General features: G+C 42.4%; 1 protein-coding gene across 1 annotated transcript in view; it reads right to left on the bottom strand.

Moving 5' to 3' along the window:
- Positions 1-15,039, bottom strand: part of RNF43 (ring finger protein 43) — a 65,680-nt gene extending 50,641 nt beyond the window's left edge. The window contains exon 1 of the mRNA XM_005015864.6: positions 12,898-15,039. Within this exon, the coding sequence (XP_005015921.2) occupies positions 12,898-13,134 (237 nt within the window). The 5' untranslated portion in view covers positions 13,135-15,039. The remainder of the gene's footprint in view (positions 1-12,897) is intronic.
- Positions 15,040-15,575: the final 536 nt, after the last annotated feature.

Here is a 15,575-nt window from a genome sequence, read left to right as displayed (position 1 = left end):
GGTATCGCATCAGCTGCCTTCCGGTTATTTTAAATATGAGTTTATTAATATAGGTAATAGTTCAACTATTTCATCCTCCACAACTGTTGGGTCAATACCACCTGATCCTGGTGACTGATAATGCTAATTTTGTCTATCTACATCATTATCTTATCTACAGACATTTCAGCCTGAGACAGATGAAAGAACAAAAAATATTGTATTCATTTTTCTGATATCAATTTGGCTGCCCTGAGTGCATCTTTTATACTTCAATTTTGTATAGTTCCTACAGATTGTCTGGCAAGCTTTCTGCTTCTGATGTGACTAAAGAGAATCTATTATTAATTATTCTATCCTTTGCAAAGTTTTTGTTCTTTGCAAAGAACAAATTCTAATTCTTTTCATTATGTTTTTAACATATTTTAGCTTGTTAGTATGTATGATCCCTTCTCTTTTTCTCATTTTACCACAATCTTTGCTTTTTCAGGATGCTTTCATGTACTTTCTTTTACCCTTATGCTTAGGTATGTAGGTCTGATGTTATCTTTTTTTTTCTTTTTAAAGTATTTCTTCAGAGGTACATTTGATCTTAACTCCTTCCTACTGTAGTGTCTTTCCATATCTTCAAATCCGCTGTGAGGATATAACTCTAAGTTGCCTTCTTACATTCTTTTTTAATAGGCTTACTCAATTTTATGTAGCCCCTCTTTCTGAATTAAAAAAGTTAAAACAGTGGAAGACTTTTTGGCTTCCCTCTCAATATCCTTGCAGGTAAAAAATACATTACCATCACCATCACAGAGCACCTTTCAAAAGATGATTTTTGAATGAAGTCCTGGAAAAGGCCATGGCAAGCATCGCTCCTCTCCTTGCTTTCCTGGCTAGCAGTTCCCTGAATGACAATGGCTGTAATTGAAGCTTCCCCTTACTGCTGCATTTCCTGCTCTTTGATCTTCCTCAGCCTACCAAAGTCAGTGCCATAGGCTGGCTGACTGCTCTACAGTGTCATGTGGATGCAAGATGGTCCATCTGGGTGTCTTCAGCAAAAGGAATCACAGAATCACAGAATTGAAGGGGTTGGAAGAGACCTTGAAAGATCATCGGATCCAACCCCCCTGCCAAAGCAGGTTCCTTAGAGCAGGCTGCCCAGGTAGGCATCCAGACGGGCCTTGAATATCTCCAGAGGAGACGCCACAACCCCCCTGGGCAGCCTGTTGCAGTGCTCTGTCATCCTCACCGTGAAGAAGTTCTTTCGCATGTTGGTGTGGAACTTCCTGTGCTCTATCTTGTGACCATTACTCCTTGTCCTGTCCCTGCAAACCACTGAAAAGAGGTTGGCCAAGTCCCTCTGTCTCCCACACCTCAGGTATTTGTGCACATTGATGAGATCCCCTCTCAGTCTTGTTTTCTCCAGGCTGAACAGACCCAGGTCTCTCACCCTTTCTTCATAGGGAAGATGCTCCAGGCCCCGTATCATCTTTGTGGCCCTCCGCTGGACTCTTTCCAGGAGATCCCTTTCTTTTTTGTACCGGGGAGCCCAGAATTGGATACAGTACTCCAAGTGAGGCTTGACCAGGGCAGAGGAGAGGGGGAGGATCACCTCCCTTGACTTGCTGGCCGTGCTCCTTTTTATGCACACCAGGATCCCGTTAGCCTTCTTGGCCACAAGGGCACAGTGCTGGCTCATGGTCAACCTGTTGTCCACCAGGACCCCAGGTCCTTCTCCTCAGAGTTCCTCTCCAGCAGGTCATCTCCCAGCCTGTACTGATACTTCGGGTTGTTCCTTCCCATGTGCAGAACTCTACACTTTTTCTTACTAAACCTCATTTGTTTTATTTCCTGCCCATCTCTCCAGCCTGTCCAGGTCTCGCTGAATGGCAGCACAGCCTTCTGGCGTGCCAGCCACTCCTCCCAGCTTTGTGTCATCAGCGTACTTGCTGAGGGCAGACACTATTCCCTCATCAAGGTCGTCGATGAAGATGTTGAACAAGACTGGACCCACCATCGACCCCTGGGGAATACCGCTAATCACAGGCCTCCAGCCAGACTCTGCTCCACCAATCACCACCCTCTGAGCTTGGCCAGTCAGCCAGTTCTCAACCCACCTTACTGTCTACTCCTCTATCCCACACTTTCTCAGCTTTGCTAGCAGGATGTCATAGGAGACAGTATTGAAAGCCTTGCTAAAGTCAAGGTAGATGACATCTACTGCTCTCCCCTCATCCACCCAGCTGGTGATGCCATCAAAGAAGGCAATGAGGTTGGTTTAGTATGACTTCCCCTTGGTGAATCCATGCTGACTACTCCTCATAACCTTCTTCTCTTCCAATTGCTTGGAGATGACATCCAGAACAAGCTGTTCCAACACCTTTCCAGGGACAGAGGTGAGACTGACTGGTCTGTAGTTTCCCAGATCCTCCTTCTTGCCCTTCCTGAAGACCAGAGTGACATTGGCTATGCTCCAGTCTTCAGGCACCTCTCCTGTTCTCCAGGACCTTTCAAAGATGATAGAGAGCAGTTCGGCAATCACCTCTGCCAACTCCCTTAGCACACGTGGATGCATACCATCAGGACCCATGGATTTGTGTGCGTTGAGCCCACTCAGACGCTCCCGAACCACTCCCTTGTCAACAAGGGGGGAGATCTCCACTTCCCAGACTCTTTCTCCTCCCTCCAGGGTCAAGGAGTTCCGGGGGGGAGTCCTTGAAGCAAAGACTGAAGCAAAGAAAGCATTCAGTATCTCCACCTTCTAAGCATCTCCTGTTACCAGGACACCCCTGTCATTCAGCAAGGGACCCACATTATCCCTAGTCTTCCTTTTACTGTTTACATACTTAAAAAAACCCTTCTTATTATCTTTTATCTCTTTTGCAAGCCTCATCTCTAGGTGGGCTTTAGCCTTCCTTGTCACGTCCCTGCAGGCCCTGACAACACTTCTATATGCCTCCCAAGTGGACGGGCCCTTTTTCCACATTTCTTAAACCTTCCTCTTCCTTTTGATCTTATCAATGAGCTCCCTGCTCATCCACGCAGGTTTCCTGCCCCCCTTCCTCGATTTCCTACTCTTAGGGATGCACCAATCCTGAGCTTGGAAAAAGTGCTGTAGCCCAGCTCTCACATGCACCCTTGCCTTCTAGCCCATGAGATACTCCCAAGCAGGTCCCAGAAGAGGTCAGAGTTGGCTCTCTGAAAGTCCAGGGTTGCAATCCTACTTTTAGCCTTACTTCTTCCACCAAGTTCCATCTTGAACTCCACCATCTCATGGTCACTGCATCCCAAGCTGCCCCCAACCTTCACAGGAAACTATGACTAGTTTTCTTAGGGCAGACTCAGCAGGAACCTTCCCCATGGGCATCCCCTAGTGTTTGGTTTATGGGGAAAGCAATCTCAAAACAGGCAGTCACAGGGAAGCAGGGGAGCATGAAAGCATGGGCTAGCAGTAACTCAAGCCATTACTTGGTGCAACAATCAGAAATGGTGTATGGTGTTTTCTCAAGCAAGAAGCCACAGAAATAATTTTGATAATCTTTTCTAACACAGGGCTTATAGGAGCTGTATGTTGCCCAGGGAAGGGGTGGCATCACCATCCCTTGGGATGTTTAAGGAAAGGTTGGACCTGGTGCTTAAGGACATGGTTTAGTGGGTGACATTGGTAGTAGGGTGATGGTTGTACCAGATGATCTTGAAGATCTTTTCCAGCCTTAATGATTCTGTGATTCATACATCATCCAAAAAAATTAGACTACAACTACCTGCACCTCTCATGAAGGTATACTTTGTACAAAATTTACAAATAACAGCTTTTGGTGCAGCAATCTTCCTCATCAGAGACAAAACAGATGTCAAAAATACCCTGGAGGAGTCAGTTAAAAAAAATAACAACTGCAAAAGAGCAGATGATCACAAAGAAATGAAGAAACCAAACTGTCCCACATGACACCAGGCAACAGCAATTTTATGTACTGATGGTGATCAGGGAGAACACATACAGAAAAATAACAAAAAACATTGTTCTGACCAAAAAGTAGGATGAAAATGTAAGGGGCAAAGATAAAAGAAAATACTCCATAAAGCAGATGAGTAATTAAAAAAAAAAAAAAAAAAAAAAAAAAAGCTGTCTGAAACTATATGACCTGAGGTGATTTTAAGCTTATATGAATAAGACCAATGAGACCAGATGAAAGAGGGAGTAACAGGGAGGACGGAGACAGAATTTTGTGGTGGTAGGGAAATATTTAGAAAAAATTATTTTCTAAATGATAGATAACATTTAGAAAATGTTATCATTTGGGGACATATGTGCACCCATAGCATGGAACAAAAGAATAACTAAGGTATAGCATGGCAAGAGGGAGCTCCTTCTTATCTCTTCAGGATCTTTGTGATGTTCCAATTATTTTGGTGTAAAATTGTCATGGTAAATAAAAGTTACTAAGATCATTTTGTAAGTAACATGATTCAACATAGAAGCAGTAGCAGAGATACATATGTTGCCCCTCCTGCGACTTTAAGACATAGTTCACTAGGGTTTCTGAGGCTGTATTTCTTCACTGGATGGTGGTCTAAAGAGAAACCTTATGACTAACTTGCTAAGCAGTAACTTCTGATTCAAATTGTGATCCAGGAAGTTACAGGAATTGCCACAGTGCACACTTTGTTATTTGACTTTCATATCCTTAAAGATTTTTGTTATATTTAAACATTCAGAAAACAATATTAACATTTTGCCTATGATCCTGAACAAAAACAAACAAATGAAAGAATCAATGTTCTTCATTCACTCCCTAGAATATCTTCTCAAGTTCTCCCTTCTGCTCTGCCATGTGGCAATCTCCCCAAATCCTTTTTTAGCCTGTGTCTTCACTGAAGCTACTCTGCTCTACTATTGAACTTCAAGGCATTTGGAAGGAAAATGGCTTCACGTCTGCAAGAGCACTAGAATGCTATTCATTTTTCATACCTGAATGCAATCTTTCTCTGCTGGTTCCTATAATGATGCAGAAGTATCCCTTCTGCAGGGATCCACAGGCCAACCAAAGCAAATCTACCTAGATGAACAAAGGTTCCATGGAACAACAGTTGCTGAAGTGCTTTTGAAGCAGATAGCCTAAATTCTATTTTTTTCATGTAATCTTGAGCTAGAATTCACATATCCTTTGGCAAAACCATAGTAAATTTAATCCCTAAACTGCTTTATTTGCATTCTAAATTAACAGAGATCATAACGGAGCTTTGTACAAAAACTTTAATTTTTTTTTCACAGAGTTTATGGCCACAAAAAATAATTCAACTATGTAATCAGAATATCTGTATACGACAATCCTTTACATTTATGCAACTGCCCTGACAGTGAGCAGAGTAATGCACATTAGATTAACCAAGATGATCACCGGAGACCTAATGACTGAACAAAAGAGAAATCAAAGGGCCACTAATGCCCTTAACTAGCCCCTTCAGGGCTAGGGAAGTGACAAGGTGACAAGCCATGCGGGCATCAAGCCAGAAGCTCCAAAGCATGAGATTACAATTCCTTAGAATCATGGGATCATTAAGGTTGGAAAAGACCTTCAAGATCATCTGGTTCAGCTATCACCCTACTACCAATGTCACCCACCAAACCACTGTCCTTAAGCGCCAGGTCCAAATGCAGGCTGAAAGTGTTATGGGCATATGAAAGGCAGTACAACACTTTATTTCTCGGATGACAGTGAAATACTGGAAAAACAGAGATATTTTTTAAAAAAAATCACAGAACTCCAAGACAAGAGACCACCATGACCATCCAGGCCATTTATGCCTACTTCATACCCTTTCTTGTTGTCTGTATCTAATGCAATTTTAAGGACCTAGAATGGAGGGATAACCAAAATTTTGCCTGATGATTTGTTGTAACCTTTAATTTTACTTACAGTAAAGAACCTATCTATTTTATCTAAAAAAAATGAGGTAATCAATTGTGTAACACTGGTTATTTAATTTTAGTTTTCAGCTACTAGATCTGGCTATGTCTTTGCTAAGCTGCTCTCACCCTCTCCTTGTAGGCAATACTAATTATAAATGGATACATATATACTGCAGTTTTCATTTTGCACTTTGAAAAAGCTGAAAATAGTTGAGCTCCTTAAGCATTACGCTTTGTAGGTGGGATCACTTCTGTAGCTCTCCCTACAGTTTCTCTCAATACTTCCATATCCTTCTTAACACTTGGGTACCAGAAATAGGTAAAGCTCTCCAGAGAGACATTACTAACATGGTGTATAAAAGGAGAATCACTTTCATTACTTTCTTAGTATTTACTTTTTGATGCACACAAAGATAGCATTAAAACAGGAATGACAGCATAGGATTCCTCTCTTTTCATCACTTACAGGCACAGCTATTTTGAAAGTTGATTATTTAGGTAAAAAGATTGCACTGATATTATGTCTTGTGAAAAAAAATAATAAATAAATTCTGTACCAAGATGGACTTCAATTCATCTGTAGGGTTGCTTAATTTGACAAGAAAATGACCAATGAAGTATGTGACACCAAGAAGGATGCAAAGTAACAAAACCCAGGCTTTGTAGTTGCTTTTTGTGAGATAACAAGAGAAAACACCACAAATCTGAAAACAGAGCAACTACTTAAAAATACATATCTAAAACAACATATGCAATACATCAATACTTCAAGTCTAAAGGGACTGGATGCAACTATTGAACATAGAGCAGCTTGCACCCTACAGGAAAAAAAAAAAAAAAAAGGAACAAAACAACAAAAACAAAACCATACCAAACAACAACAACAAAAACATATAGCAGAAAAGCAAAAGAGATAAATACACACATGGTTCAGTATTTTACTGACATATGTACTTGTCTTTAGACATTTCACATCTACCTGTTTTAGAAATAAATTCCTAAACATGCCAAGAGATTATGACTTGTCTAAGAAAGAACCAGTGGTAAAATCTGAATGTTGACTGCTTGAGTGCGCTCTACAACCCCATACTCTGAGTTTCAGCTTACCACTCAGCTTTGTTTATAAACCAAAATGTCGTGTATTTGATTCTTGGCAACCCCTGCTACACAGATTTTATGATACTGAAGACAGTTGGACCTGAAGATCAAAGTTTTCCATTGTATTCATTAATTACTTTCTTTCTTTTAGGTTAAAACTTTCTTGTTTTCAGTTGGAATAAGACTTAGGGGGAAAGTCCACAGAAAGCTTTAATGCACTTTTGAGAGCTCTAAGCATAGAAAAACACAGAGATACAATTGTAGTATATTGTGTTATATATAAAAATGTAACACAATTTTTGTTTAAAATAAATTCTAATAAAACAGACCTCTCTTTGATCAAACAAAGTTTGTCTTACTTGGATAATTCTGAGAGCTTCCATTTAAAAAAAATAATCATGAATTCACATGCAATTCAGTCTAGACTTTCATAATCTGCATGAAATGCCTACCAAACATATAGCTTTATGGAGGCACAGAAAAAAAAAAAAAAAAAAGAATTTTTCCCTTTTAACCTCATCCCTCCTGCCAGCTTATCTTTGGGAAATGTCCACTTGCTCCTTGGAGCCATTCCAGGAAGGGTGTGTATGGCCAGAAGTCCTGTGCTGACTGTCACTGAGCCCTGTTGACGCAGCCTTCTGACCATGCAGCATTGCTCTGCTGCTCTTGGTTTTATTTCTGCTCCTTATGCCTGCCCCATGTAAATACTTGGGCCTCCAGATTTATGCCCTCTTTAGTAATGAAAATCTTCAGCTCAGGATGGGTCTTTGCCTCCATGGGTCCCCTACGGGGACAAGGGCCAGCAACAGATGGTACACCAGGGAGTATCTGAGAAACATCCTTAGTGGCAGATTTCAGTTTTAAGCCCTTCAAACTCTTTCTTAAATGGAGAATAGATCAATCGCCTTTTAGTACAATCGCCTTTTTAATTCCTTTTGACATTTCCTAAGACTATTTTTACTTTCTTGAGTAGTATCTATGTTACCTTGAAAGATACTTCTTTTAAACTATAAGAGCCACTTGTTGCACTGTTTCACTTTGCTGCAATTCCCAGTTCTAAAGGTTGCTGTCAGAGTTCTACTTTCTGGTACTCAGACAATGAATTTTATTATACTGCAGTCAGTACAAGTGGCTCAATTATTGCTAGCTTTTGAGTTAGTTCTTGCACATTACTCAACACTAAGTCAAGAATATCTTTCTGTGTACTCTAGTACTGGCTGTTCCAAGAGGCAGAAATTACTTCTTTGAACTTACTCGTATTGTGCTATCTGACCAGTTTATTCACAGGTAATTTAAGTCCCCATTATCATTTGGTTAGACTTTCCCACTTCTTTGATCTCTGTCAACATTATGCACTCAACATCCTTTTGTTGATCCAGGAGCTGGTAGTATATAAAACTACTAATATATTTACTTTCTTACGGGTTGGGAGTGTAACCCTCTACAAGCATTTAAGTAGGTGATTATAATTCCCCAGCAGCGCTATGCATTGCAACACTGGAAACACTCAATTTCTGGGATGATCATGTTGAATTCACCATGCCAGTATGTAACTTCAAGGTAACTGCAATTGTTAATCGTCACTGCTGTTCAAAATGCACCATGCTTCTTTTCTGACTTCATCTATAAATGATAATCAGCTTTTTGATCGTGTATAACACCTAAAAAGCTTATGATTTAAGATCTTCTAATTCGCACTTGTTCTACCCTAACTAGAAGACTGACTTTAAAAACATTGTTTTTTAATAATTTATTTCTTTGGAGGGAGAGGAAAATAGGATAATCCTTGTTCTCAGCACTTAGGGAGTTTGTCCTGTGCTGTCAAGATTTTTTCTGCAGTCATAAACTAAAACAATGTGCTCAGTGGGTAAATGAAAGTTGACTTTCTCATGCAATCACCTAATTATGTAACTGCTAAGACTATACGGAAATGAAACAAAGTATTGTGAGACTTGTGATAAAGTAAGACTTCTACTACCTCATTTTTTTTTCCTGCATGTAGGCATGTAAAATGATTGACCATCGGTTTGCCTTCTCTGTACTAAAGACAGTAGTTAGAGTTTAGGTATCTCTTTTCAAACGTTATTGTTTGGGACTTTTTCAAACTTTTAATATTATTTCCAAAAATACTAGCACCAGAACTAAAGAGAAAACTCCATTAATGATCCTAGCCACACCATACCTACTAGCAGTACCATCCTTTCTCCTGTATACAAGACTGAGGTTATATATACTCAAATTTAAAAAAAAAAAAAAGATGCTAATGCTGTTTTATTTATGTATGCTTGTATACCCACTTTTCTATAAAGCCTTTAATTAAGCGATGTGCTATTTCTCAAATAAAGTTTTTTTCTTCCACAGTATTCGATTTGTATGTGAACTCTGTTGTGACTCGAATTGGACTCCAAATCTTATATCTCCTTTTGTCAAGTTTCTAAAAATCTCTCTCCTTTTCTTTCCATGCATTTCCTTATTTTCCTATATATCTTCAGATTAACATCATGAACTCTCTCCAGTACCAAATAGAAACTGAGGCATTAGGTAAGAAGGAAAACAAGATTTATTCATCAGAAATAAACTAACAGAACAGCAAAATATCAAAAACAGAGGTTGTAGAAATTGCATTAGCAATCATATTGAAGGGAGCTGATCTGGCGAACAGCTACAGGAGTTGTGATTTGGAGGGCATGCTGAATCATTAGCTGCTGCTGGATTTCCATTTACCAGTAAGATCCAAATACATTCTTTACAGCCTACTTGTCTGAAAGGCTTGGTTCTTCCATTTTTAATACAGGGACTTTTTCTGACTTCCCCAGGAATTTTTTTCAGAAGTGCAGACTATTGCATGCAGTGAGCTCAACAAAGGTCTAAACCTCCAGCCATCTGGAAACTGCCAGCTAGTACACATGCTACTTCTCGCTTGTTAAGCAATAGTTAATGCTTAGAGCATGTAATATCTGAGCAAGCTTGTGCTCTGAACAGGCTTGAAGACGATTTCTGTAAGAAGTCTAAGGTGTTGGTTTTTTGACCTATAAAGTCTGAAGTGGCGCTGCCTACTTGAGAAATTCCTCTCCCTTTGCATCATCCGGCAGCAGCCCTGAGCCTCTGCAGCGCCAGAGGCAGTGCTGTTGGGTCCCTGCAGTGTTCCGACAGGCAAAAGGCAAAAATGAAAACCCAGACATTTCCCAGAGAACTGGCGATGAGGCAAAGGGGGGCGAGTGGGAATTTGGCATTTGGGGTACTTGGGAGGTAAGAAAGATAGTTTTAAAGTCACTAAAGGATGCAGCACTATGGTCAAGGTTAGTTTCTGTAGATGATCCTGGAGAACAAGTCAAGAGGAAGAGAGAAGAAGGAAATATTATGGTATACATGTAAGTATGGTTGGTGAGACTCAATCACTGATATGCTAGATGTTCTATATAATTAGGAATGTATTTCCAAAATTATACTTACCAAAACAACATAAGAAACCTAGAAGTTAACTAGAACTTTACTTGAACATAGACCTAATCCTGTAGCACTTACCCTTAAGCAACATCATTATCCTGCTGACCTAAGAGAGCATTATCTTGAAAGCAGGACTGGACCACGCATTCACCTTTCCCAAGCTAAACTCTTCAGTTTCTGTTCTCATGTGATGCGTATGAAGACTGGCTGCATCTTACTGACTCCGACACAGCCAGGAAGGCCAATCCAAAACCAACGTAAAACTAGACTTCTTAGTTCATTAATTGCAAAGATGCCTAAATTACATATAAAGAAGCAATTATGAAGGTAGGTGTGAACAGGCTGAAGTTTATTTACCTAAAGAGTTCCAATGACATCAAAGTTAAGCACATGGCCTGTAACGTTTTTGCAAGACTGGGATGTTGGCAACTACATGTAAAATGAGATTTTCCAATAGAGCATAATTCAGATGTATTTAACACCTGACTGTTTAAATGCAAACTAAAAATAGTTCTTCCTACTAATTTCTTACTCGTTTTCTACCTTAGCAGTTATGGCTCCATTTCCCATTTGGTCTCAAGTTTTGACTTTCCAAAGTCAAGAACCCACTGAAGGCTCAGGACCCAAATACTGACATGACATTTAATATCACAAGTTTCATTATGCAGTGGCATAATTAGAAACTATGCTGTAGGATACACAGGATGCTGGATGAGGTGGACTCGAGCTTTCCTCGAGCTTTCCTGTGCCTAGCACCATGCAAACATCCTGCTGCAGCAGGTAGTTTGACCCCCCCCCTAGTCCCAACATCACGCACTAATCCTGAAACCAGATCCGGATGTGCAAACCCTTCAAAACAGCACCGGAATTCAGAGAGATACAGAATAGGAACAATCACCTGTGCAAATCTAGCTGCAGGACCACGGCCTAAAATTATATACAATGCAGGTCCGTGTCTGTTTACACAAACCGAGAAGATTAGATTAGTGTTTCTGTAACCCTCTCCATTTTGAGGATGATTTTTAAAGAATGAAGTTTTGTAAACCCTACACTATTCATGGCTTAGTATTCAAAATGCCTTATTTGTTTGCACTGCAGGGTGGGCTTCAATGACTGCACATGACACAAAAAATCATGGTTTGAATCACTGCATTCAGTTAAAAACATTCAAACATCATACAGAAGAGGTTATCACCTTTTCATTTCAAAAAGGTCCATACTCTATACTTTGTGCTCAGTTGCAACACCACTGTAGTTTTTGTAAGAAATAAATATTGACTTTCCTGGACATTGCCTCACGACAGAACAGGACCTTGAGTACATTTGACTAAGATATTTTTTACCCTGGTAATATAACTTTATAACATAGCTTTCATTCCAGTTATCCGATTAGTTTAAAAGGCTTTGCAAACAGGATCTATAAACGTCACAAATTATCTATTTTAATTTTCAGCCATGTGACTCTATTTTAAAGCTGGCTCAACCGCATTTCTTTTCTTTTAAGACTACAAAAAACTTTTGATTTTAACTTAAATTTACAGGTTACAGCCTTAATTAAGATTCAGGTTGCAACATACCACATTTGCAAAGTCAAGCCTGAAAATAGCCATGCAAAAATTAGGTTCAATATTAACATAGGTGATTTTGTCGTTCTTGGTTTTCAAGAATAAAGCACCTGATGAGCAAATTGCCAACAGAAAAGAGAATACACAAAGTCTCAGAAACTGATCTCAAAGCACATTGTAAACAGGAGATCAGCCTGTTCACTGAACAGCACAGCCCTCTAGCATCTGTGTCTCACAGTGAGATGTTCAGATGCTCTCCTTTCTTAGAAGAGGTCAGAAGTCAACATGAATTTCACTTACTAACATACATGGTGGTGGCACTGTACAGGAATCACTGGATGGGTAAAATGCAGCTTCCAGTTACAGGTGGTACTACAGGCAAGACTACAGCTGGAAGGGTCAGTAATTCTGGGGGACAACACCTGTACGTGTGTTTTAGCTGTAACAGAACCCTAGCTATTAGCAGAAGTGTGCACAGATTTCAGAAAGAAAAATAATCATGTTTTCTGTTAGATGTTTAGTGTCCCAGCATGTGACTCAACACAGTCAGCTTTATACCATCTATTAAGATATGCAATAATCTTCCTGGGATCGATTGACCATATCCAAAATTAACATTAATACTAGCACAACTACAGATGGTAGCAGAATGAAGAGGCAACCACTTAGCACTTCTGCCTCAAAACACTGTGCAGGGTTGAAGAGCAGCAGCACAAAGAAACAAAACAGGTGGACAGCTCACATGAAAAATACCTTGTTGCTCAGGTTATAAACGTGTAGTCGGGAAATACAGCCAAATGCTTCATGCTGGAAGTTGGAGCAGCAAGGAGAAAAAAGGGGGCAAAGATACAAAGAGTGGGATCGTGAGATTGGCAGGGCTGGATAAAACAGAGCTGCTCTTACCTGAAGCAGTTTTCCTTCAGCTGGAGTAACCTCAGCGACGTTTGCGAACTCTCCCTCCAGTATGATCGGCTCCACTTTCAGGGGGATCACCCTAATGATCGCCTTCTGTGCCGCTGACCTCTCAGACTCGACTGCCGCTGCCAGCGCCAGCCCTGTATGGCCAAGTCCTACCTGCAGGGTAGCCATGAGCAGCCAAGGCCAGAGGACAGCCAGCTGCAGCTGGGGGCCACCACTCATGCTACCAGCTGCAGCAGCTCGCTCCGGCCACACATACCGCTCCGAACGCGTCCTCGCCCTGCCAGCAGCTTCCAACAGCGGGTGCAGGGCGTGCAGTGCTGGCTCCTGGGGCACGAGAAAATGGGGAGAGAGGGGCTCAGGTACCGGCCACTGCTAGCACTGCTCACTGTGTGGCCCTCCTGCTTCTCGCCATCATCGCTTCCCTTCCTTGGTGCCACGTGCTCAGAGGCTGCTCGGAGCTGAAAAGCATACTTTAAACCAGGAAAAAAAAAAAACAAAAAAAAAACAAAAAACAACCACTGAAGTTATGAGTCCCTCCTCTAGAAGACAGATCCAGAAAGATCAGTGAAAGAGAATGAGCAGGTCGCAAGGACAGGTTCAGTTCAGACACAGAGGAATCTCCCGCAGCATTAAGAACTCGTCAGGTCTGCAGAGAGGAGGCACACACAGGGAGGTTCCTCCATGGACGCAACGTCCTGGTGTCTCCTTCCCAAGACTAAGGAAGATTGCCAGGTTCAAAACATCCATCTCACATATGCTTGATAGACACATCTTCTTGCCAGCAAGGCATCTCTTCCACAATATATGCTCATGCTCTTAAAGTTGGATGTTGTCTACAGTTACTGGTATCCTTCTTAAAAATTATGCAGGAGGTATTTCTTGCATATTTGGTAAAAACAAAAGTTTGTTACTATATTGTTCCCTTCCAAATCAAATCAATCCCTTCCATCCTTCCTGTGCCAGAAATGCTTCATTCAGGCTTACATATCAGTTCTAGTTTTCTCCTAACAATCCAGGCTTGGTCTGACTTTCGGTGCAATTCCCAAGGATAATTATTGAAGTACGAAGCTTCTCTTCATAGTTTCAAGTTCCCAGGAGATTTTAAGAAGGCCCCAAAACATGCTAAAAGTTTAGACACGAAGCAAAGCAGGTATCAAGCAAAAAGTTACCGCATATCTTGTTTCCTTCACACTATGGGTTCTGGTATGATCACTTCCAAGAAGATCCCAACTAAAGGCCCCACAAATTAAAAAACAAAACAACAACATAAAATTCCATGGTCTTTCCCAAAGTCACATGAAACGTGTCGAGGAGTCTTCATAACTAGGAGAGTTTACACAGGGGTTGTGTGCAACTAAAAAGTTAGGGTGATCACTCCGCTGTGAAGAGAAGAAGTGATTAAAAAAAAAAAAATCTGCAAACCTGTTAGGCAGCACGCCTGCTGCAACCCGCAGGGGCTGGGACAGATGGAAATGCTTCTACAAATCCCAGAAAAAGTTACTTCCAGTAGCTTAAGGAAACCATGTGCGTCTGACGACGTTTGGTTCGGGTCTTCTTGCTCCTTTTTAGAAACGCAATCTGTCCTTAAAAGTAAGGAACGTTCGAAAAAGAAGTCACGGAAGACAAGCCGCCTCACGCACATGCAGCAGGCAGGTAGGTGCGAGTGGCGCTCCACAGCCCGACGGAGAATCCAGCGAGATCAAAGGGAGAAAATTACCGCAGACAGAAAGCTCCCGGGGCAGGCATGGCTGCAAGTGAAGTGTCCGCATGCAACCCGCAGCCTCGGGAAAGAAGCCGGCCCCCTGTCGGGAGCACTCCCGCGGAGTACCCGGGGCTCCCTCGCCGCGCAGCCCGTGCGGGCACCGGCTCTATGCGCGGCGCAGGGCGGCAGCCGAGGCACGGGCAGCGCGGCCGCGGCGGGCCCCGCGGGGCTGCTCGACCATGGCCGGGGGCGGCCGGATCCCGCGGCGGGCGCGGAGCCGCCTTCCTGCCGCAGCAGCGCCCGTGGGCGAGCGCCGGGCGCGGGAGGGCTGCGAGGCGGCCGCGGCTCCCGGCTCGCGGCTCCTACCTGCTGGCACAAAGTGAGGGTGGAGCAGCGCCGAGCGCCCGCCCCGGCCCCGGCCCCGCTCCCGGGCGCCCCCTCCCGCCCCGCCGGCCCGGCCCCGCCGGGCTCCCCGCGTTTCCCCCGGCCTTCCCCACGCTGCCGCCCATCGAGAGGCAGCAGTAGCCCTTTTCTGGCTGCTGCTTGCTGCGAGGCTTCAGGTCAGGCTGATGTCAGAGGTCTGGAATTCAACTGTTATTCTCCTCTGACATCACCGAGAGGTGAATAATGCTGCAGGTCAGACCTATAACCTCAAAGTAAGGTTGCAACTGGAAATTTGTGAACAGGCGCACGATGGAGTGGTGCTCAAGGAGGGCACTCAGAAACAAACGTGAAAACAATGCCCTGCCTGCAGAAGGCGTATGATCCAGGCAGGAGTTCGGAGAGTCACTTGTCGTTGTTCCCGGTGCTCAGGAAAAAGCACCTTCAAGAAAGTAGAGATTAATGAACATTTTTGTTGTTGTTACGTGTACAGCTAAACTAATCCCTGGAGTAACTCCTTGAAAGTAGAAGGTTACACAAAGAAGAATTGCTCCACTTTTAAAAATAAGAGCGTGGT

This window comes from Anas platyrhynchos, chromosome 20, assembly GCF_047663525.1.
Source record: "Anas platyrhynchos isolate ZD024472 breed Pekin duck chromosome 20, IASCAAS_PekinDuck_T2T, whole genome shotgun sequence".
Classification (NCBI taxonomy): Eukaryota; Metazoa; Chordata; class Aves; order Anseriformes; family Anatidae; genus Anas; species Anas platyrhynchos.
Note: the sequence above shows the minus strand (reverse complement) of the source record. Positions and strands in the feature narration are given on the sequence as shown.